General features: G+C 33.1%; 1 protein-coding gene across 2 annotated transcripts in view; it reads left to right on the top strand.

Annotated features, from left to right (window-relative positions):
• Positions 1-23,512, top strand: part of DACH1 (dachshund family transcription factor 1) — a 438,934-nt gene that overhangs the window by 377,462 nt on the left and 37,960 nt on the right. For both annotated transcript variants that reach the window (XM_007960558.3, XM_007960560.3), the window contains 4 exons: positions 8,598-8,749; positions 18,338-18,485; positions 21,511-21,654; positions 22,152-22,220. In XM_007960558.3, the coding sequence (XP_007958749.3) occupies positions 8,598-8,749; positions 18,338-18,485; positions 21,511-21,654; positions 22,152-22,220 (513 nt within the window). The remainder of the gene's footprint in view (positions 1-8,597; positions 8,750-18,337; positions 18,486-21,510; positions 21,655-22,151; positions 22,221-23,512) is intronic.

Below are 23,512 nucleotides of genomic sequence, written 5' to 3'. Positions count from 1 at the left end.
TAGAGGTTGCCGTGAGCCAAGATTGAGCCATTGCACTCCAGCCTGGGCAACAAGAGCAAAACTCTATCTCAAAAAAAAGAGAAACCACAGGCTTATGGTACAAGAACAGAATTTCCTCCATGGCACGTTGATGCCAAGTTTCCAAAATGAAATTTATAAAATTTGTAATTGATTGGATTTTTGTTAATTATTCATGCATTCGTACTTTATATTAATATAGTATTTTATATTTTACAAAGCACTTTCACAGGAATAATCTAATTGGATTTAAACTATAATCCTTTGAATGGGTAATCACCATTTTAATAAATAAATGAAATGAGTCTCAAATAAGAGACAGGTTCTTTGCTCTAAAATTTGCTAGTAGTTGGTAGAGCCAGGACTTGAACTCATACTTTCTGAATCAAGCTTGGTTTGCTTTTCATTTTACCATAGCTGTATCATGTCTTGCACTTTGGTGTCAATTTTATAAAAATTTCTGGAGTAACTTTAAATCTAGAATTTGAAGAATGGGCATTAAATTAAATATAGGAAATAAGTTTTATTCCCAAGTACCCCTAGATATTTTATATGCATCAGCATAGATACATAAAAGTAATTTTGATAAATTTTAATGTGGTATTTCATAATTTCTTATTTTCTGAGAAGATGGAAGTAGAAAGAAAAAAACATTTAACTGATAATTTTTTCTTTTTTTTTTTTTTTTTTTTTTTTTCTTTTGAGACGGAGTCTCGCTCTGTCGCCCAGGCTGGAGTGCAGTGGCCGGATCTCAGCTCACTGCAAGCTCCACCTCCCGGGTTCACGCCATTCTCCTGCCTCAGCCTCCCAAGTAGCTGGGACTACAGGTGCCTGCCACCTCGCCCGGCTAGTTTTTTGTATTTTTTAGTAGAGACGGGGTTTCACCGTGTTAGCCGGGATGGTCTTGATTTCCTGACCTCGTGATCAGCCCGTCTTGGCCTCCCAAAGTGCTGGGATTTTCTCCTTTTTTTTTATTTGTATATATTCTTGTGGTACAAGTGTGATTTTATCATATGGATAGACTGCATAGTGGTGAAGTCAGGGTTTTGGGTGCCCATTACCTGAAAAGCCTACATTGTACTCATTAAATAATTTCTCATCATGAACCTCCTCCATTCCCACACCCTTCTGAGTCTCAATTGTCTGTCAGTCTACACTCTATGTCCTTGTACACATTATTTAGCTCCCACTTATAAATGAGAACATGAAGTATTCATCTTCCTATAACTGACTTGTTTTAAGATAACGGCCTACAGATCCAGTCATATTGCTGCAAAAGACATAATTTCATTCTTATTTATGGCTGAATAGCATTCCATTTTGTGTATATACATACACACATACACTATATATGTGTTGCATATATATATAGTGTGTGTGTATATATATATTTTGTGTGTGTGTGTGTATATATATACTTTTTTTTTTGTTTTGGAGACAAAGTGTTGCTCTGTCACCCAGACTGGAATGCAGTGGTGCCATCTCTGCTCACTGTAACCTCCGCCCCCTGGGTTCAAGCCAATCTTGTGCTGTGCCTCAGCCCCCCGAATAGCTGAGATTACGGATGCATGCTACCATGTCAAGCTAATTTTTGTATTTTTAGTAGAGATGGGGCTTCTCCATGTGGGCCAGGCTGGTCTCTAATTCCTGGCCTCAAGTGATCCACCTGCCTGGACCTCCCAAAGTGCTGGGATTTCAAGTGTGAGTCACCGCACCCTGCCTGTATCATGTTTTTTAAATCCAGTCATCCCTTGATGGACACTTAGGTGGATTTTATATTTTTGCCACTGTGAATACTGCTGTAATAAACATACAAGTAAGTGCAAGCATCTTTTTGATATAATGATTTATTTCCTTTTGGGCAGGTATCCAGTAGTGGGATTGCTGGGTCAAATAGCAGTTTTCTTTTTAGTTCTTTGAGAAATCTGCATATGTTTTCCATAGAGGTTGTACTAATTTACATTCCCACCATAGTATATAAATATTCCCTTTCCTTTACACCTTCACCAATATCTGTAATTTTTTCTTTCTGTAACCTAAGATTACATGCTAAGGTCATATTGTTTAAATTTGTTATTTAGTATCTACTGCTAAATTAAGCCAGGAGTGCCTCAAGTGAGAATGAATCAGTATTGATGTTACGATTGAGCTCAATTTAAACAACTGTGTCTTATGTCTGGAAATAATTTTCAAAAATTTTTAGGCACCAACCCTTAATCTATAGATTATTTATACTTCCACTTCAATTTAATATGTTTAATGAGTTTGCCAAAACACTTATCAATGTATCTTTCTGTATATTTGTGATGGAAATTTATTAATATAATAAAATTTTGTATTTTTATAAGTATTTACTTCTGTATGGAAACTATTTTATTCTCTAGAATTTTGCTAAAATCTTCTTCACTTTGCCAGTATGGAAATATAGTTTTCATGGAAACTCCCAGATCTGTTTTAAACATTAAATATGGAGATATTTTCCATTTTAATAATACTATCTACTTCAAATCAAAATGAATAATTGTGAATCTCTTTGTAATGTGTGCTTTTCTAGAAGTGATTGAGTGTTTTTCTATTTGGAATTTATGATATAATAAAAGACATTAGAGACCAAAATACACAGACACACATTAACTTGAAAGAGAATATATAATTCAAACCCAAAGGGATTAGTTATGAAAATAACAAGTGAGTTAGATTTTATTAACAGGAAAGAAAACATTTTAAAAGTAGAGGCCCATTATTTTTTTAAACAACATTGTTCCTTAGGATATCCTGCTAAATTGTTATGTGTGATAAGATTGGAGAGAAAAATACTTTGTCTTACAGAGGCATCAATCTTACTGATAGTTATTGATAAGTGACTTAATTTTTAAACATTTTCTTCTCTTCCATTTCTGGTTTCTCATTTTGTTTTCTATTATTCTAACTGACTATATGTTGTTATAATTATCAATATATTTATTATGTAATTATTAAGATGTTAATAGGTAGTTTTTCTGGTCAAGATTATAATATGTGCTGCTCTATTTTTCTTTAGAAAACCACTGTAGTTTCAAATAACTGAATTAAAATACACATAATTCTCAACTTACAATGGCATTACATCCTGATAAAACCCATTGTAATTTGAAAATATTGTAAATTAAAAATGCATTTAGTACACCTAACCGATCAAACATCATTGCTTAGCCTACCCTACCTGAAATGTGCTCACTTACATTAACCCACAGATAGGCAACATCACCTAACACAAAACTTATTTTATAATAAAGTGTTACATATCTCACATATTGCTAACCCAGGGGGAAAAAAAAAAAGTCAAAATTCAAAACTCAAGGTATCAAAACTGCAATGGTTTTATACCATTGTAAAATAGAAAATTGCAAAGGTTTCATAGTATTGTAAAATTGAAAATTGCAATGTTTTCATATCATTGCATATTGCTAACCCAGGAAAAAAAAATAAAAATTCAAAGTATCAAAATTGTAATGGCTTTATACTACTGTAAAATTGAAAATTGCAATGGTTTCATTCCACTAACAACTTATCTAAAGAACTAGCATAACTACTAGACCCTACTCATGTGTAGTCCTCTAAAATATAATAGTATTCTAGTTACTACATCTTTTGAAAGTGCTTAATTTTTTTCTTAGGAAGATGCACCCTTTGCTGCATCTGATTTGCCATCAAAGATATTGAGAGTGCTGTCTTATAGTTGACGAAACTATGATCTAATTTAATAAAAGGAAACAAAATAATTTAAGAATCCTTATAAAGTAGAGATTGTAAACCTAAGCAATTAATAACTTGCTCTGAAATTGTATTTATGTGACTAATTCTTTTTCAGATATTATATAGATATTCATAAATCTTTGAAATTAATAATTTTAAAACTATTAAAATTTCTAACTCCAAACTGATACATTGTTACTCTTCAATCATAATAGTTGAGAAACCCATTTAAATAATTTTTTATAAATTGTTATAAAAAGTATTAGAGAATGTGGAATTTTAGATTTGTGTGGTCCTACATTTGTCTCATTTAACCAATTTTTTCTGTAAATGAGGAAATTGAATAGAAAGAAGTTGTTCCACATCCAAAGCAGCTAATACTACCTGAACATTAAGTTATTTTTGTCATATTTGCCAGAGTATTCAAAAAAGTTGCATACTGTTTTAGTTATCCAATCCATAGCTGTGCAATAAGTTATACCAAAGCTTAGTGGCTTAAACCAACAAACATTTATGATCCTACAGTTTCTGTGGATCAAGAATCTAGGTACAGCTTCCCAGGTGCTTCTGGTTTAAGGTTTTATGGGACTGCAATCAACCTGTTAGCCAGGGCTGCAGCCATAAATGCTTTAACTGGGTTGGGAGAATCTACTTTCAAGCGAACTCATGAGGTTGGCACTCAGTCCCTTGTCACATGTACGTCTCCACAGGGCTGTCTCATGTCATGACAACTGGTTTGACCCATGGCATCAATGCAAAAGAGAGGGAGAGAAATGGAAGTTAGACATTTTATAACCAAATCTCTGTCTCTGAAGTGACATCTCATATTTGTTGTATTCTTTTCGTTAGGTCAAGAGAAAAGGGCCAGACGGGATGTGACTAACAGGATAAGAAATCATCACAGACCTTCTTAGAGGCCACTTTGTGCCTACTACATGCCCGTAAAAAAAAACTCATTAAGAACATGTCACAAAAAAGTTAAAATATTTGTTATGTAACTACTGTAAAAAAAAAATCTCAAAAATAATACAATTGGAATTTGGACTCTTGATTAAATCATCATCATCTCCATATGTTATTCTTGTTGATTTTTGACTGTGTTTATTTAAGAGTGTGACCTTGTACTTAAGAAATATACACTGAAGTCTTAAGGCTTAACTGGGGAAGATGGTTCAAACATATGCACCCTCCCTCACACCAAACACACACACACACACACACACACACACAGAAAGAGAGAGAGAGAGAGAAAGAGAGAGGGAGAACAAGAGAGGGACAGAGGCAGAGAGAAAACTTAAAAAAAAACAAATGTGACAAAATGTAAACAATTGGCGAACTGGAGTTTTATTACTTTTCCAGATCTGACTATAACAAATGACCTTAACCCTGGTACCTTAAAACAACAGAAGTTTATTCTCTCACAGTTCTGGAGACTAGAAGTCCAAAATGAAGGTGTCAGCAGAAGTAAGCTCCTTCCAAGGGCCATTTTTTGTCTCTTTTAGCTTCTGGTGGTTGTCTCCATTTCTTGACTGTAGGTGAAATATTCTAATATCTGCCTAGTTTTCACTTTGCCTTTTCTCTTCTCTGTGTCTTCTCTTTTGTCTATTTCAAACCTTTCTCTGCTTTTGTCTTAAAAGACACTTGCCATTGGATTTGGGGTCCATCCTAAACCAAGATGATCTCCTCATCTCAAGATTTTAACTTAATTCTTTCTGTGAAAACCTCTTTTTAAAGTAAAATAACATCACTTGTCATTATGTGTCAGGAAGTATGCATAAACATGTATTTTGTGGTCAGCCATTCACACATTACAGGAGTATGAAGGAATTTCTTGTATAATTCATGTAACTTTTCCGTAAGTATACAATTATTTTAAAGTAAAATATTTTTTAAGGAAAAAAAAAAGAAATTACATTGTCAAATGCTATACTAATCTAAAATCCATGACATCTGACTAGCCAACTTTCTCTTAAAAATAAGCCTAAAAATATGTACTGATATATCAATCAGAATAAGGTATTTTTTGAACTTGTATTTCATCATCATTCACTCTGAGTCAGTGGAGATTATGTGATGTCAAAACTCTCTTCTTCATTGACCTCTCAAACTTTTGCTTTAATCTTCTTAGAACATTTAGGAAATCAAAGGTCACTTTTATTTCAAAAGGTGGAACTACGGACCCAATATTACAATCTTTGTAGGAAGAGCTAAACGAAATCTTCTATGATGCTAATTACCACAAGATGACAACTTTATCTCAAATAATAGGGTCATGAGACCCAAAGGTATTCTTGTTTTTTTTTTTTTTTTTGATCTTCGATTAGTTTGTTTTCTTTTCAAAATTGTGTATTGACTTTAAGAAGCATTTTTTTCATTTCTTAAGCATTCTACCCCAGATTTGCTAATTTCTTATGTACATATTGAGTTAACGTGTCCTTATGTAGTATCTTCACTATGTAAAATGATAAATGAAGGAATCCAATTAGATAAGTTTGTAACAAATAATAGCCTATTCTCATACAGCTGGAACCATGAGTTCCAAGATGAGCATTCCATTAAAACAGCTGCAGGAAAAAAAAATATGCTTAAAGGCATGCACACACACATGTACATATATATACGGAATTTTAATGCTATGTTTGGATAAATGGAATATCTAAAGAAATAATGAGGGAAGGAAAACTGTATTACTGGCTATATGAGTTAGCTATTTAACAATTGGAATCAGTCACTCTAGGCTACATGAGTCTCTTGAGGCTTTCCGGTTGTGTTTTTAGCATTTGATCTCCAGTATCCAGCACATTGTTTATGTTAAATAAATAGTGGCTACATAAATTTATGCATCATGAGTGATTTAATGATTTAATCCACACAACAGCCAAATATAGTCAAGCATAAATGCACTGAAGTTAAATCAAATAATCATGGGGATGATGAAACTTATAGCCCAAATGTGTACACATACATATGATTCTTTATTTTCTTGGACAGTCTTTAATAATTTTGGAATCATAGATTCTAAAGCTGAAAGCAACCTCAGGTGGTCATCTGGTTCTATGCCTTTCTTTAAGAGACAAGCAATTATTATCCCCATGATCTATTAAGCCACATTTTCTTTAGCATGTGACAGCTAAGGTGATGATGATCGAAAAATATTGCTCTCCATTCTTAAACAATTTCACATGCACATATATGTTTAACAAGTGCCTTTCCAGAGCTATTACGAGAAAACACTAGCAGCCTTGGTTTGGAAGAGTAATTTATGATAGCTAGGTAAATGGCGTCCAAGATCACCTTGCTCACATTAGCCATGCAGCATCCCTGCCCCTTCACGGCCATCTTTCTTTAACCCTGGTGACAAGTGTGATTAAAAAGAAAAATAACATGAGTCCTACTTTAGTTTGCTTACTCTGTTTCTTATTCTAGTACTTGCTGCCTCAGATCATCTGTCTCAATAAGTTAACATAGGAGGGAGTAGAAGGAGAAACTGCGGAGTCGTGAGTGTGAGAGGACTGCAGTTAATAGGAGGCCTTCTGGCCATTACTCCCCTCCCCATCTTTTGTTTCCTTTTGGTTTGTTAACTAGAAATGTGGCAAGGTGAGGGAGATGAATTTAACTTGTTCAGACATTAGTGAGGGACAGGGAAGTGTGGCAGCTTCTACAATATTTCTGCCCCGGAGAGACGTAATTGGAAAACGTGTTGTGTGGTTAGGTGGTGTAATGAAAAATAAAAGAATGATTGAGGAGAACAGTGGAATCAAATTATAAGCACAAGGCAAGTGTGCTGAAGTTTTTAGCCACTTGCAAAATTGAGAGATACTATCGGGACTGTGCAAATACATTGCTCTGATTAATTTTCCTGGGGTGAAATATGAAAATATTTATAAAACTGAGGATCCTGCCATGAATAAAATTTTCTCTGTGATTATGATAAACTAAAATAAGCCATAACTTGTATCTATCTTATGTGAAACTTTAAAAATGGTTAAATAATAAAAAAACTAAATAAAAGGATTTCACTGTGAGAGGCGAAAAGAATCTGTATTCATGTGTTACTCTAAATGGCTTAAAATTTTGAAGATTATTAAATAAATAAAGACTAGTTTATTTTGAAGGGATTTTTAAACTTTATTCCCTGAATATTGTTATAGAAGTAGCATTTTATTACTCTTCCTTTATACTGTTTTTTTTTTTATGTATGGAAGCTGTAATTTTTCAATATGTAGGTAAATGGTCAAGTTCAAAAAAATTAGGTCTTTAATTTTAATGATAATGAATAATTCAGTTATAATTTAGAAATACATATTTGGATTCTAGTTTTTCTTTTTAGGTGTAAAGTGAAAGATTTTAACTTTGCATTCTTTTGTAAATTCCTTAAGAATAAATTTGAAGAAATCATTGATATAAAGGAAGGGTTAATGGAGAAGGAAGCTTCCTAATATACAAAGCCCCTCTCTCATATGGAGCTCTAGAAATATTCTATTGTCAATCCAAACAGAACAAACTAAAATGAGATAATTGGGAAGGTGCCCATAAAGTCAGCCTGAATATATTATCACAAGTATATATGAGATAATATTTGTTTTAAAAAGATTCTATGGCACTGTAAACTCAGTCTCATTAGAGACTGCATTTAAAAGGCTTATAAAGTTACTCATTAATGTTATCTTGTTGTATCTCCACAGCTTTTTCATTAAAGAAAATTCAGCAGAAAGCATTTTCTCCTGATAGCAGGAACCAATTTGCAATAAATGTTCTGGAAACCACTAGGGAAGCCATTACTGAGGTCTAATAAAAACAGACAAGCGTAACTTGTTCTATATTTTTGTTTCAATCACATACAGATGAGACCCCGCTTTCTACACCAACCGCAAGAGACAGCCTTGACAAACTCTCTCTAACTGGGCATGGACAACCACTGCCTCCAGGTTTTCCATCTCCTTTTCTGTTTCCTGACGGACTGTCTTCCATCGAGACCCTTCTGACTAACATACAGGTAGGCCTTTGTACAACCTGGAAGAAAGACATATGGAACACCCAGTTGTAGATTTTTTTTTCCAAAATTTATACTGTTCCTACTTAATCCATTCATTAGACTGACTGAAACATGATATTAAACTCTTCAAGCAACTAACATTTTAAACCTGTTACACTAATCAAATTGACTTAGAAACACTCATATATTTGATATATACATATGTATATTAAGCTGTAATAAAAACTGACGAAAATGACATAGGTCTTTAAAATTCATTCCGTGTAAAATGCTTTCTTTATTACCAACTAGTGGGAGGGATTTAACTGTTTAAGTTTGTCTGATTTTACTAAACAACAGCACACTAGTTCTAATAAATATTTAGCTATTTTTAAACTTCTGGCCTTCTAGTGAGGAAATGATATGTTTAGTCATTTAAGATACGTCTAATTTAGAAGAATTCAAAAAAAATGCCTTCTTTCATGAATAAGTTTGTTTCAGTTAATAGAATTTCTTCAAAGACTAGACTTCAAAAAGCCTTACCAAACTTTCCACGGATTTCCTATGTGGTCCTCAGGATGTATATTTTATGTACAGTACATTATGAATCAAAAATACTTACAGTTAACAATAACATAGAGTGTGGAGCCAAGATAATAAGAGTGCTTGGGATAGAAGAAAGCATAATTTTCTTGCCCACACATGAAGTGATCATGTGGACCCCAGATGGAGATATTTGTTCTCTACTTCTCCATATTTGGGTAGCTAGTGAGTAGTAGGCACAAGTTGCTGATAGTGTGCTGGTAAGCTCCATTTTTTAAAAAACTTTTTACTCTAACATTCCATATCCTCAGTAATATTTTTCTGTACACATATCCTATCATATTAAAGTTTCCCCCAGTGGAAATGTAATTAATTTTATTTACCTCTCCAAGGACATAACAGAAGGCCTTTAATGTAACATATCTTCTCATCTATTAATATGGCATTTTTTAATACTAATGTAATTAGAGTCTCCAAAACTGTATTCAACTTTAAGGTTTTATAACGCAGTAAATGAAAATCATCAATCCAGCCTATACTAAATCATGGTGAAATAATTGATTATATAAAACAAAATACTTTTTTTTCTAAATTTCACCCATATGTTAAGGTAAATGTTTTCAGAAAATATCCCTTAACATTTCTGAATGTAAGTTCTGAAAAGTAAGGGAATAATTCATTTTCTTATGTATAAAACTCAGTATGAAACGAAGGAAAAGCTATTTGCATGTATTGTCATTAACTGAAAGCTCTTTAACCAGGTCAGTGAGGCTTTAATTTCAATTTCAGTAGAGAAAACGTTTCTGGGTTTCATCAGTGTAAAACAGCATGCTCATCTGAAGAGCAGGTTTGACACATGTACTCTTGCATTGTATATGACCACTACATTTCAAAGTCAAATCCTATCAGTTTGGAGTATTCATCGACACTCTACGGACCAGAAATACTCAGATTAGGAATGTCATCCACATCACCTCAAACTATAATTATTTCAGAAGGAAGGAAAGAAAGAACAAAAGAAAGAAAGAAAAGAAGGAAAAGAAAACTCCAGTTTTAAAACGTACAAATTTTAGAAAAATTATTCATTGTAGGTGGCTGTAGATTTAATATACTCTCCTTTTCCTACCATATGCTTTGAAGATATATTTTCATAAGAGTAGATAAAAGGACAATGGTCAAGACAAACTAAATTATTTCGGTTCCCAAATTATAGGGATCTGGGACTGATAAAGTTAGAACACCCACCATAAGAATGTTTTATTAAAAATAAATTAGGGGCCGAGTGCAGTGGCTCATGCCTGTTATCCCAGCACTTTGGGAGACTAAGGCAGGTGGATCACCGGAGATTAGGAGTTCGAGACCAGCCTGGCCAACATGATGAAACCCAGTCTCTACTAAAAAAAAAAATAGAAAAAATTAGCCAGGCGTGGTGGCGGGCACCTGTAATCCCAGTTACTTGGGAGGCTGAGGCAGCAGAATTGCTGGAACCTGGGAGGCAGAGGTTGCAGTGAGCTGAGACTGTGCCACCACACTCCAGCCTGGGTATCAAGAGTGAAACTCCATCTTAGATAGAAAGATAGATAGATAGATGGATGATAGATAGATAAATTAGGCTTGTCCATTTCAATCTTATATGTATGTGTATATATAGATGCAGTTATATATTTATATGTATGTCTAATATGCATATGCCTATATTTATACATGCATGTACATATGTGCCCACAGGTGAAATAAAAATTTAAAATCCTACTGAATTTCATTCACATATATATTATAAATACATATATATACACACACATACATATACAAACACACACATACACACATTTATTGTCAGTAATGGTTTCATATCATTTTACAAAAGCTTGCAGATGCTAACTCTTTCACTATTGTCACATTTACTGAGTTATGGTATTATCGTAGGAATGGTATGGAATGTTTAAACAGTCATGACCCCGGATTATTAGGTATACAGTATAAATGTGATTGCTGTCCAAATTCTAATATGGGTAATTACATTCTGTCTACCTCAATTTCCTCTGCAGTTTCAATTATATATAATAGGGTTCTGTGCTTTCTGTGTCAAAATGGTAACATACTTTTTGTGTAGTAAGTTTAAAGCTTCATTTTTTTAGATGTTACTTTTTATTAAAATTATGACCAAAACACCCTGTAAAATAATGTGTTTCCATAAAGTGTTATTGTTCTAATAGTCAATAATTTATATGATATACTTTAATTTTAAAAGCCTGGAATTTAAAATTTGTAATGATTACTACAGATGTCCTTTCCATGACATCGTCATCAAAATTAAATTTTTGTAGTTACTTCTTTGTGTTTTAAAAGGAGATCTATAGAAAAATACTATAATTATATGTGAAGATTTTCTATTTAATTTTTATTTTAAAATTTAAATTTACAAAACGTACATATATATATATATTAATTGAGCACCAGACTTTTGTTAACTATTTGAGCTATACTGCATTCCTGCCTTTAAGCGTTTTAGAAATTAAAAGTTAGCCGGGCACAGTGGCTCATGCTTGTAATTCCAGTACTTTGGGAGGCCTAGGTGGGCGGATCTCGAGGCCCAGAGATAGAGATCATCCTGGTTGACATGGTGAAAACATGTCTCTACTAAAAGTACAAAAATTAGCTGGGTGTAGTGGCACATGCCTGTAGTCCCAGGTACTTGGGAGGCTGAGACTGGAGAATGGCTTGAATCCGGGATGCGGAGGTTGCAGAGCCAAGATTGCACCACTGGACTCCAGCCTGGTAATAGAATGAGACTCTATGTCAAAAAAAAAAAAAAAAAAAAAGAAAACAAAAGTCATAATAAATAAAGAAATCTAAAGTAAAAAGAAAAAAAAAGACCTATAAAAATCCTATGTTGATATATAAACATTTTATATTTAAATTTTATATTTAGAAATTTATAAAATGTATATATGTAAGTAATTGGGAACAAGAATTTTGTTAGTGCTTGAGCTATACTACTTCCTGACATTTGAGTGTTTTAAAAATTAAAAGTGATAATGGATACAGATATCTAGAGTAAAGAACAGTAATTTAGTTTAGTAAGGAATATGGATACAGTTCAGTTTTTGATTTTTAAAATTGCTTTCACTTTTTCTATATGGCATTTTTTTTTTTTTTCTCATTGTGGTCAATCTTTCATTATGGCTTCCTCTTTCAAACTTGTCCATGGAGAACAACCTGTGAGATTTTATGCAAGGAGACTAAAATTTTAGTGTCAATTAACTGGATATGACACCTTCGAACATGAGCTACCATTTGAACGTAATCAAAGGATAATTCTGCTTCCTCTTTTTTTTCTTTTTCCTTTGCTTTTCTTTTTTCTTTTTCTTTTTTTTTTTTTTTAAGACAGAGTCTCCCTCTGTCACCCAGGCTGCAGTGCAATGGCACAATCTGGGCTTACTGCAACCTCTGTCTCTCAAGTGATTCTCCTGTCTCAGCCTCCCGAGTAGCTGGGAGTAGCCTCCCACCACCACACCTGGCTATTTTTTTAAAAAATGTTAGTAGAGACGGGGTTTCACCATGTTGGCCAGGCTTGTCTCAAACTCCTGATCTTAAGTAATCTACCCCCCTCCCAAAGTGCTGGGGTTACAGGTGTGAGCCACCATGCCCGGCCCTACTCACTCTTTTTAATCTAGAACCCTTTAGCACATAGGGTTGTGAGCAAATTATTTACTTTATCTATCTTGTTACAAAAAGGATTTAAAAAGTGGCTTGCAAATATTAAAATAACTAAAAAGTGAAAATGTAAAGTTTGAGTAGAGAATATAAAATTTAGGAGTGAGGTTAGCATTGAAGATTTATTTGCCGTGAGGGGTTATATGATTGGAGTTTGGTTCACTATAATCTATCTACATGGAAGAATTAAGCAAACAAGAAAGACCTAAAACATATGTTAAAAGCGTAATAGCTTCAGCTTCACTGGGTGCTGTGACTCACACTTGTAATTCCAGCGGAGACTGAGGCGATAAGACCACCTGAGGCCAGAAGTTTGAGACCAGCCTGAGAAACACAGGGAGACCCTGCCTCTATAAAAATACAAAAATTAGCTGGGCATGGTGGAGCATGCCCATAGTCCCAGCTATTAACACTTGTGAGGATGAGGCAGGACGATAGTTTGATCCTGGGAGTTTGAGACTACAGTAAGCCATGATGGCGCCACTGCACTCCAACCTGGGTGACTGAGTGAGACCCTATCTTAAAAACACATACACACACAAGAAACGGCAGCTCCAGATTGATTCACTATAGCCTAATAAATGGACATAATCCAGCCATGGTATCTAGGAGGAATTATTCTCTACGTCTGTGTTTGTGGAAAGAAAATGAAAAAGAATTAAGTATAAGACTGAACTATAGTCATGCATCGCTTAACACTGGGGATACATTCTGAGAAATGAATCACTGGACAGTCTTGTAGTTGTGCAAACATCATAGATTGCAGTTATACAAACCTAGAGGATATAGCCTAGTATATACCTAGCTATACAGCATACCCTATTGTTTCCAGGCTATGAACCTATATAGAAGATTACTGTATTGAATACTGTAGACAACTGTAGCGCAATAGCAAGTATTTGTGTGTCTAAACATAGAAAAGGTACAGTAAAAATATGATATTATAAGCTTATGGGACCACCATCATGTATGCTTGTGGACCAGAAAATAGTTATGGAGGTGAATACCTGTACTCTGATTATCCATCTTCAGTTCTTTACATTTCAGTATCATGGCCAATAATTTTACTTTACTTTTTAATATATTTTAAAATAAAATAATAGTTTCCTTATTTACATTGTTAACACATAATTTTAATTATAATTTAATTATAATAAACTTATAATTATAAAAATTATTGTATTTATAATAATTTTATTATATGTTCATTTGTTATATTAATATATTATTTAGTACAGTATACATTTGTTATTTATTATATTGATTTATTATATAAATATAATATTTTAAATATTAAATTTAATCATAATTTAATTATTGATACATAATTTAATTATAATACATAATTCTATATAATACAATTAATTAGGAGGAGACTTTGCATAAACCCCAACAAAATAGACATTGACTTCAAAATATGGGGAAGCTTGTATCAAATATATTGGCCCTACATTATGTTTTTATTTTCAATGGTAATTATATATTATGAATCTTCTCTGCTTGTACCTGTCATACATCGGCGTTGCAGGACAATAATCATAGTATTAAACTGAGTATGGTAGTATATTTTGTTACAAGAACTTCTCTGAAAATGTGTCAGTTGGGCCAGGCGCGGTGGCTCATGCCTTTAATCCCAGCACTTTGGGAGACTGAGGTGGGTGGATTGCCTGAGGTCAGGGGTTTGAAATCATCCTGGCCAACAGGACGAAAACTCTACTAAAAATAAAAAAAAAAATAAGCCGGGCATGGTGGTACATGCCTGTAATCCCAGCTACTTGGGAGGCTGAGGCAGGAGAATTGCTTGAACCTGGGAGGCAGAGGTTGCAGTGAGCTGAGATCGCGCCATTTGCACGCTAGACTGGGCAACGAGATCGAAACTCCTTCTAAAAAAAAAAAAAAAAAGTGTCAGTTGATACTGTACTATTGATTATGTGTTTGTTATTGATTATTTGTTTGTTTTTTGGTCTACAAAAGTTCCTGATTCCAAGGGACATTATCCTTTTTCTCCCTGAAAAGAGACCAGGGAAACATTAAAATAATAATAAAGAAGACTAAGTAGCTGGATAGTTCTGATCTAGGCGTACTCTACTCAGTATTTGGGATTTTCAATCAGTCTCTTGATTCTTCTGCACCTTGGTTTTCTCATCTTTAAAAGTATTTGGTTAGGATGGTGATTGCTAAAATCCTCTTCAACTAAGGTGTTTTAATTTCATTAGAAGCAACACATTATTGAGAACAAATTTTGTCACATGAGTTTCAGTGACACTTGAGAAACCTTACTTATTGTTGGATTCTGAAATAAATTTATGTTAAATGCAAACATGCATCAAGTAAGCTTTTCCTCCAGGATCTAGCTAGGTTACTAAGAAATGTTTCTTAGCAATATTATTTGAACTCCTCTTACATAGACAGATATTGTACTTTCGAAGCCATATCAACAGTAGAAACATTGCTAGAAACAGTGTCCTGTAAAAAAAAAACTACTCAATCTCTAAAAAATGATGAAAATAATTTACAAATTAGATTATTTTAGAAAATGTCATAAATGACATTTATGTATATTAACAACCATTATGCCTCACTCATAGAAAATAAGTTTGGGGCCAATCAACTATTATCTCTCTCCATTGCTGTGGCATAAGCTTAAAATGTATTTCATTAGACTTGTCATTAACCAACTTCAATATCCTAAGAACCTTCCTTCCCTTGGAGAAAAAATCGTGCTTTAAACCTTCTATCGTTTTCTGTAATACACATTTTTGCCACAGCGTTTTCTGGATATTGCATGTTTAAGTAAGATGCCGCATTTAATGTGACCGTTTGCATGTGATCGACCTGGAAATTTTACAGAAGTTACACAAATCTGAAAGTACCATTGTCATTGATGACTACAATGGTGTCCTAAAGATTTGTAGATGTTGTGAACACTACTTCCTATTGCTTTTCCCAGCCCTCTGCTGCATTGAAATTTAATCGGTTTTCTGTATTTTTTGAAGCAGAGCTGTCACTGGCAGTAACATACTTTTGCATATGCATCAGTTTGGCTCTAGTACAGATTTTTGTTCACACTGGACTCCTACTGACATGCACTGATTCAAAGCCTAAAAATTACATTTAAGATTATATAGCTTATAAGTAGTCCCAGAGAGTATTGGATCCTAAAAGCTAATATTTTTCAGACATAATCAGCAGGAATAGGTAATGTATGAACATTAGTCACATTAGCAGCAACTGTAACAAAAGGAAACAGTAAGCATAAATGCTCTCAGCAACTTCATTCTTTACAACGAATATTAATATAAAATTACACAAATTAGAGTTGCGGTTTAACATTATTCAACATGTTTATTCATAATGATTGTTTCATATTTAAATAACACCAAAATATTGTGTTTTGTCAGCCAAGGACAATAATAGTTTAATAGTAATTTATTTTAAACAGCTACTGATAATACAACCAATCAACACATTAAGTGGTGCCAACATTGGCATCTTGCTAAATAATCTCTAGACATTGCACAGAGAGTACATCTTTCAAAGATAAGTCAACAAGAGCAATCAGAGCAGAAAATTAGAATTTGGTATCTTAGAATTAAAATACAGCTAAAGTTTTAATTGGGGTGATCTAAAAGGGCACTTGATGTAATGATCTCTTTCATTTGTTACTAATTGTTTGTTCCTGATGAAGAAGAAGCCTACACAGGAATGTTGCTGAGTTAAGATGGCAGTTTCCTTAGCAGCTATGTTTTATTGTTAAACAAAAAAGAGTGGGGAGGGGCGAACTGCCACAGAGAAATCTTTCTTCAGCTTGTTTCATATCACAAGAATTATACCAGCAGATTCAGGGTCAGGTATGGCAAATATGGAATAATTTATATGTGGTCAAAAGAGAATAAAATTGGCTTACAGCAATGCTATAAACTATATTGGTAAACTGAAGTAAGACTCTCTATTGTGCTAACAAGTCAAGCTGGAGTAGAAATTCCTGATTCAAACTGCTCATAATATCTTGCAAGGGAGTCACATCCTAGAGTACATCTACAAATGACATCAACTTTCATCTCATTTTAACTTCAGTTGAAATTTCAGTCTCTGACACTCACAGACCAAGGCAAAATATCTTCTACTTCAAAAACTCATTTCGTATTGCTGAATTGAAGAGAAGTTTTAGCTCTAATTTTCACTAGTAACTGTTTCTGAGTATCTTAGGAGAGAAAACAGAGAATGCTTTTTATATGTTTAACATATTTCCATATCTGCTTTCTAAGAACCTTAAAATACTGCTAATTTTTAAAAGCATACAGTATGTCAAAAAATATATAAATATATCCACGATTAGTTGTATGAATAAACTTCTCTTTCTCTATATGTTCTTTTAAATTATTACACTGCCTAATCATTTCTTAGGAGTTATCCTGAGTTTATTACAACCATCTTGAATGACTTTTTAAAAAGTAATATACTACTAAACTGATTTTTAGATCCCTTAAATCTATTATGTATCTCAAGAAAAATGTAGCAGTACTCTAATTGCTATTTGTGAAATTTTAAAATCTAGTATATAGTGGGCACTTTCTGGGCCTGGGGGCATAGTTCCAAATGACAGAACATGCCCCTGCCCTAGAGAGTTTACATTTTAATAGAGAACACATAAGTCAGTAAACAAATAAATATATGTCAATAACACATAATGATACATTCTATGAAGAATTTTAGGGAGGGAGTAATAAGATACATTTGGAGACAGGGTAGTAAGAGAAGGCCTCTCTTGAATGGTGACTTTGAGCAAAGATGAAATGAAATGAGAGTGTGAGCCATGCAGAGATCTGGAGGAAAAGCATTCAGGAAGGGAACAGAAAGAACAAAGTCTGTGGGGGCAGAAGCAAATTGTTGCATTGAGGAACCAAAAGGAGACCATTGCGGCTATGTACTCATGGTAGGGAGTGGGAGAATAAGCTCTGAGGAGAAAGGTGAGCACTGCCAGAATCCTGGAAGGTTGCATAAACCATGTCAGATAATTATTTGTGGAGGAGTTTCAGCCTAATTTCCTTCTCAGTTCTTATTTTTTAGACACGCTTACGTGCTGCCCTCATTTAACTTTGGATCTAGATATTCTAATTAGAAGCAATTAAACCTGCATGCCATAAATATTTGTCTTCCGAAAATAGTTTAACTAGACTTAGGAGTTTTGTGCTTTAGTTATAGTATTTGTCCTAGTGAGTGCAAAGTGAATGCACAAGAATTAGATCATTTGATCACTGGGTTCTTCGCTCTTAAAATGCTTTTAAGTAATGAACGAAATGTGCTTTGTATTAAAATATTACCATTCCGAATATCTTTTTTGTACAGGGGCTCTTGAAAGTTGCCATAGATAATGCCAGAGCTCAAGAGAAGCAGGTCCAACTGGAAAAAACAGAGCTGAAGATGGATTTTTTAAGGGAAAGAGAACTAAGGGAAACACTTGAAAAGCAGTTGGCTATGGAACAAAAGAATAGAGGTATTTCTAAATTTCCAAATAAGTTTAATATTTACAGAAAATATTAAACATCTTAATACTGTGATGATGATTTATTTTGAAATTGTAGGGTTTTTTTTAATTTAACGGTAGCTAAAATTCAGAGCAGAATTTGAATCCTAGGCTCATTGTATTTCTTAATCTCCAAAGTACATGTTTTCTCTTCTGTTCCTACCTCAGGAAATTGAAATATGCCATTACATCATCAATTATATAACTTTTATTGATGGTTGAGTTTAAAAATTCATGTTCTTTAAGAGAAGAATAAACTCTAATGATAGCCATGAAGAAAAATTTTATGTTAATTCACAATTGCCCTTTGAAAAACTTGAGTTAAACTCATAAATCTAAAATAAAAAATACTGATTATTCAAGCGAAGCAGGTTTACTAAGATATTTATCAACTGAAATTGAAAATGGATGAATATCTGAACAAATGACCAAAGTTAAATGTTTGTATAATTTTCTTTCTGAAGGCCTCATTTTCATCCAACAAGGTCAAGTACACAGAGTAGAAACTGATATAAATTCTTATTGGATAAAATAATGTTATTATTGATCTGTGAATTGCTTCTTTTATCACACTGTACAGTACATCTATAGATAATTTTGAAGGTCATTTATATTTGCATCTTTATTTTATGTATGAATTTGAAGATTATTTTGTCTACGATCAGCTGCCTCTTTGCTTCAACTATGATTCTTTTAAGTATTCTAGAAGTGAAGTGGGGGCTTCTTTTCATTCATTTAATATATATCCAATATAAATGCTCCACATTATTTTCTTGTATATGTTTGACATGGTCATTTAAAAATCGTTCCGTTTTGCTTTTAAACTAGCAGGATTTACCAGGTTGTTTTATTAGCTATTATGAAGCAATAGCTAATGTATTCTTGGAATTTGGTCAGTTTGGGAAGCTGTCATCCCAGATGTATAGCACAGTTCTAAATAATGTGGCTTCCATAGATTCAGGTATTTACATAATCAAAACAAGGTAAACATTGATAATGGCTGTATTCCAAGTGAATAAGGAAGTTGGGTCAAAGAGCTCAATCTATGGAATCATCTTCCATGAAGCAGCCATGTTTTTATTTTGCTCTTACTAAATTTTGTTTAGTCCTTTTTTACATAACTTAAAGGCAGGCCCAGGGATTCCTAAAGTACCCATTTGGTTACTGGAGAGACCTTCAGAATTTTATTGGTTCAAACCTTTTGGGAGGATTTACATTCTGTTTTCTTTCGTTAACCACTAGAGGGCAAAACATTCGCAGATCATACCGTAAAGTTCCCATTTAATTAATTACGAACAGTAAATTCAAGGCAATAATTATCAATACTTATCTATTATGAATGCGTCTATTGTAGCAGTGTATTACCCTGAAGAGAGAGAACATGGCAATCCCATTGGGTTCAATCACGTAGGAGGAAACTGTGAGCCGTCAGTGGAAAAGTGCAGGATATTAAGCCTTTAGAGCCACAAGAGCATGCAATACAAATAAATATTTCAGAAATTACTGTTTCTTTTCAAGGAGACTCATAAATAATCATCTTTGGGAAGGGAAACAGTAGGCAGATAATTTAGTTAAGGTAAGCACATGATTTGCACACCATTAAATAAGGGAAATTAACATTTATTTAAAATCAGTTTCAATTACTTTTCGTATAACACCATAGCCAGTGTACATTTTGATACAAAGCAGGTTTTTAAAAATATATGGTACAGCAACAATATATGTGACATGTAAATGAGCTGCCATCTTAAAAATATTAGTAATAATAAAAACAGGATTATGTGGAAATTAGAAGCGAAAACTAAAATACTTACTTGAACCATTATTATTTTATATTTTGATTAAATATTCTGCTTTAAAAGTGTTGCTATTCTTTAATCTGTAGTAAGAAATCAAATAGTAAATTTGGAATGAGTAGTCTTCATGATTAAGAGAAGCATTTTCTCATACTGAGTCTGTCACACTGATGTCTACAATGTTTATCAACCATCAAAGATAATTTTAAAGAAAAATGCATATTCCCATATGCTGAGTAGTTACCATATGTATACATATATAGAGAGTAAAGGTTAAAACAATTATCTTCCAGAAAGCATAGTTGATATACATTTTGTAAAGTATTAGTTATTATTTATTGAGTATATATCATATACAAATATTTAAATTGTCCAGTTGGAGAAAAATGTTTCATAATCAACTTTTTGTATTATCTATTTTTTAAAATATAGAAGGCTCATCATTATTGTTACCAGTAGCATATTATTATTAGCAATGAGGTTTCATACTGCCTCAGATTTCTGCAGAGTGAAAGTAGAATAATTTTCTTAAAATGTATCATAGTACTGTAAATTTGCTATGAGAAAAATATTCTCAGGGAATCATCACAACTTCATCCCAACAAAAATATTTCTGCTTATGTACGTTAACAATAATTAAGAGTATTTTTTCTAATGTACAAAAAATATTTATTGCACTTCCTAAACTTTCAAGGAAGAAATTATTGAAAACTGAGTTGGTCTAATATTGCTTTCCAAAGCGTTTTTAGGGGAGATGCTCCATTTGCAGCTCAAAATTGATTCCCTATGAGGAAATAGGAAAGAGGCATGCTTATAAGGGTTTGCACTATCCAAATGACTCTGCACTATTATGATTCAAGGACAGAGAACTAAGCCACAAAATTCATTTAATCAAGCTTCTTTTATCAGTGAATACAAACATTTACTAAAATTAGTTTCCTATTAAATTTATCTTTACATATGACAATTAAAGCTATTCTTGTAATGTAATAGTTCTAGGCTAAAATAAAAATTGGCCTTCTTATTATTTTACTGGGAATTATTTTAGGTAAAGGTGGAGATTTTTGGAACTCTCTTTTTATAGGTAGACTCAGTCCAGCAGGAAAACAAAATGAATAATATAAAAAACATAGACCATTTGTAAATTAGCAGCATTACAAAAATTTCAATAATAATAATATGCATACACTCTTTTTTAGCCATAGTTCAAAAGAGGCTAAAGAAGGAGAAGAAGGCGAAGAGAAAATTGCAGGAAGCACTTGAGTTTGAGACGAAACGGCGTGAACAAGCAGAACAGACGCTAAAACAGGCAGCTTCCACAGATAGTCTCAGGGTCTTAAATGGTAAGAGGGTGTATATTATTGCATGAATAACTGTCATGTTTAATGCTTAAAGGACAGTTTAGACATGTGTTTGTAGTTTTGTATGTTTCTATATCTTGTGATTCATTCAGCTATACTTGAAGCTGAAAGCAGGGTGGGAAGAACGTATTGGGGAAAATGCCTTATTTTATGGGTGCTTCCACTGTTTTTTTACTGAACTCCAGTATCTGGGACTTGGCATTGCGTCTCTGTTTAACCAGATCTTTTTCTACTGAAACACAATAAAATATTAATTTGAGAATTTCCCAACCCCCATCCTCTTTTATGAACAATGTTGCGTTGCTTACTGTTCAAATCTTCCGAAAATTCTTATGGTTATAGTTTGTTCAACCTTTAAAAGATGACAAAGATTTATGTAATTTTAATTCAGCAACAAAGTAACAGGTTGCTCTTTTTTTAAAAAAGGACAATAGAAATCAAATGAAATATGTGTCACTCTTACCTTTCTGTGCTTTTAGACTCTCTGACCCCAGAGATAGAAGCTGACCGCAGTGGCGGCAGAACAGATGCTGAAAGGACAATACAAGGTAGGAATTTGCAGAAGGCTATAAATCTAGATCTTGCTATATGAGTTTTTCCTCAGCTTTAGCCTGCTATTCAAGCATGTAGCCTACCATCTGGGCCACATCAAAACAAGTTCAAACAAGGTCAAGTTCATCTTGCTTGTTTATATGAGTGAATTCATTTTGTGCTGATAGATTTTCTTTAAATTAACAGGTCATCTCTGTTTATACAATGCAATTAAAAGGAATAATTAATTTTAAACAATGTATGATTTAATCTTGGACTCAGTAAATGTGTTTTATTGAATGTTTGAAGCCCAGTCTAATGCAGGAAGGGTTTATAAGTTCTGTGCTACATAAATAAAATCAGTGGTTAATCAAATAGGTAGTTCTTACAATTTAAAAATGTCTAACTACTCATTTTTATGACACTTACTGCAAGGTACCTGCAAAATAGACTAGTTGAATGTTAACGATAAATAAAATTGTTTAGTTCCTATGTGGATTCCAAACGTTCTGTGTGCCATTATATACCCTTTAATAACACAAATCTGCTGAGTAAAATCACATAGAGAATACCAAAGGGAGTTGTATTAAATGCTCAGAAGAGCTAAATATGTATATTGTCATGACCATACTATTAGAAAAGAATAAAAGCAGAAGGGAACATTTATAGTCAAACATCTATTCTAGACGACAAATGCAGCCTAACAACATGAATACTAAACAGTAACAAGAGCATTTGTTTTCTATTTAAAGTGAAGGTGATTCTTCAAAGGGATGCCTAAAATGATTAACTGCCATAATCCTCCCAATTGCTTTTATTCTGCATTTTAAACTCAATCATTTTTAGGATATTGTATGACATTAATTGTGTTACTTAATCAGCTCCAAATATATCATTCTTGGCTTAGTATAAAAGAAGTATACTTTTGTAAACTATCATATGTGCAAGAAGTAACAATCACAAACTTGAAGAAACATTTTTGAGGAAAGAATGGATTTTTTTGCCTATATTTATTTTACCTGAGGTCATGCTAATTAATTTGTAAATCCTAAGGTTTGAATCATATGTTATTATGAGACATCTTGGATATACAAGATTAATGCTATTGCAGATATAGAAAAATAGGTGAATTTTTAGAATATTATGGATTTCAGCACAATTATATGTGTGTATATGTTTGTATGTATATGGTTATGAAAATTAAAAGAATCCTCTTGAATCTTATAAAACTTACAAACACATGTTAAAAATTACTGTTAATGAAAAACCAGTCCTCTTTATCAGAGACAATAGCACCAATAAGACAAAT

The sequence above is a fragment of the Chlorocebus sabaeus genome, chromosome 3, assembly GCF_047675955.1.
Source record: "Chlorocebus sabaeus isolate Y175 chromosome 3, mChlSab1.0.hap1, whole genome shotgun sequence".
NCBI lineage: Eukaryota > Metazoa > Chordata > Mammalia > Primates > Cercopithecidae > Chlorocebus > Chlorocebus sabaeus.
Note: the sequence above shows the minus strand (reverse complement) of the source record. Positions and strands in the feature narration are given on the sequence as shown.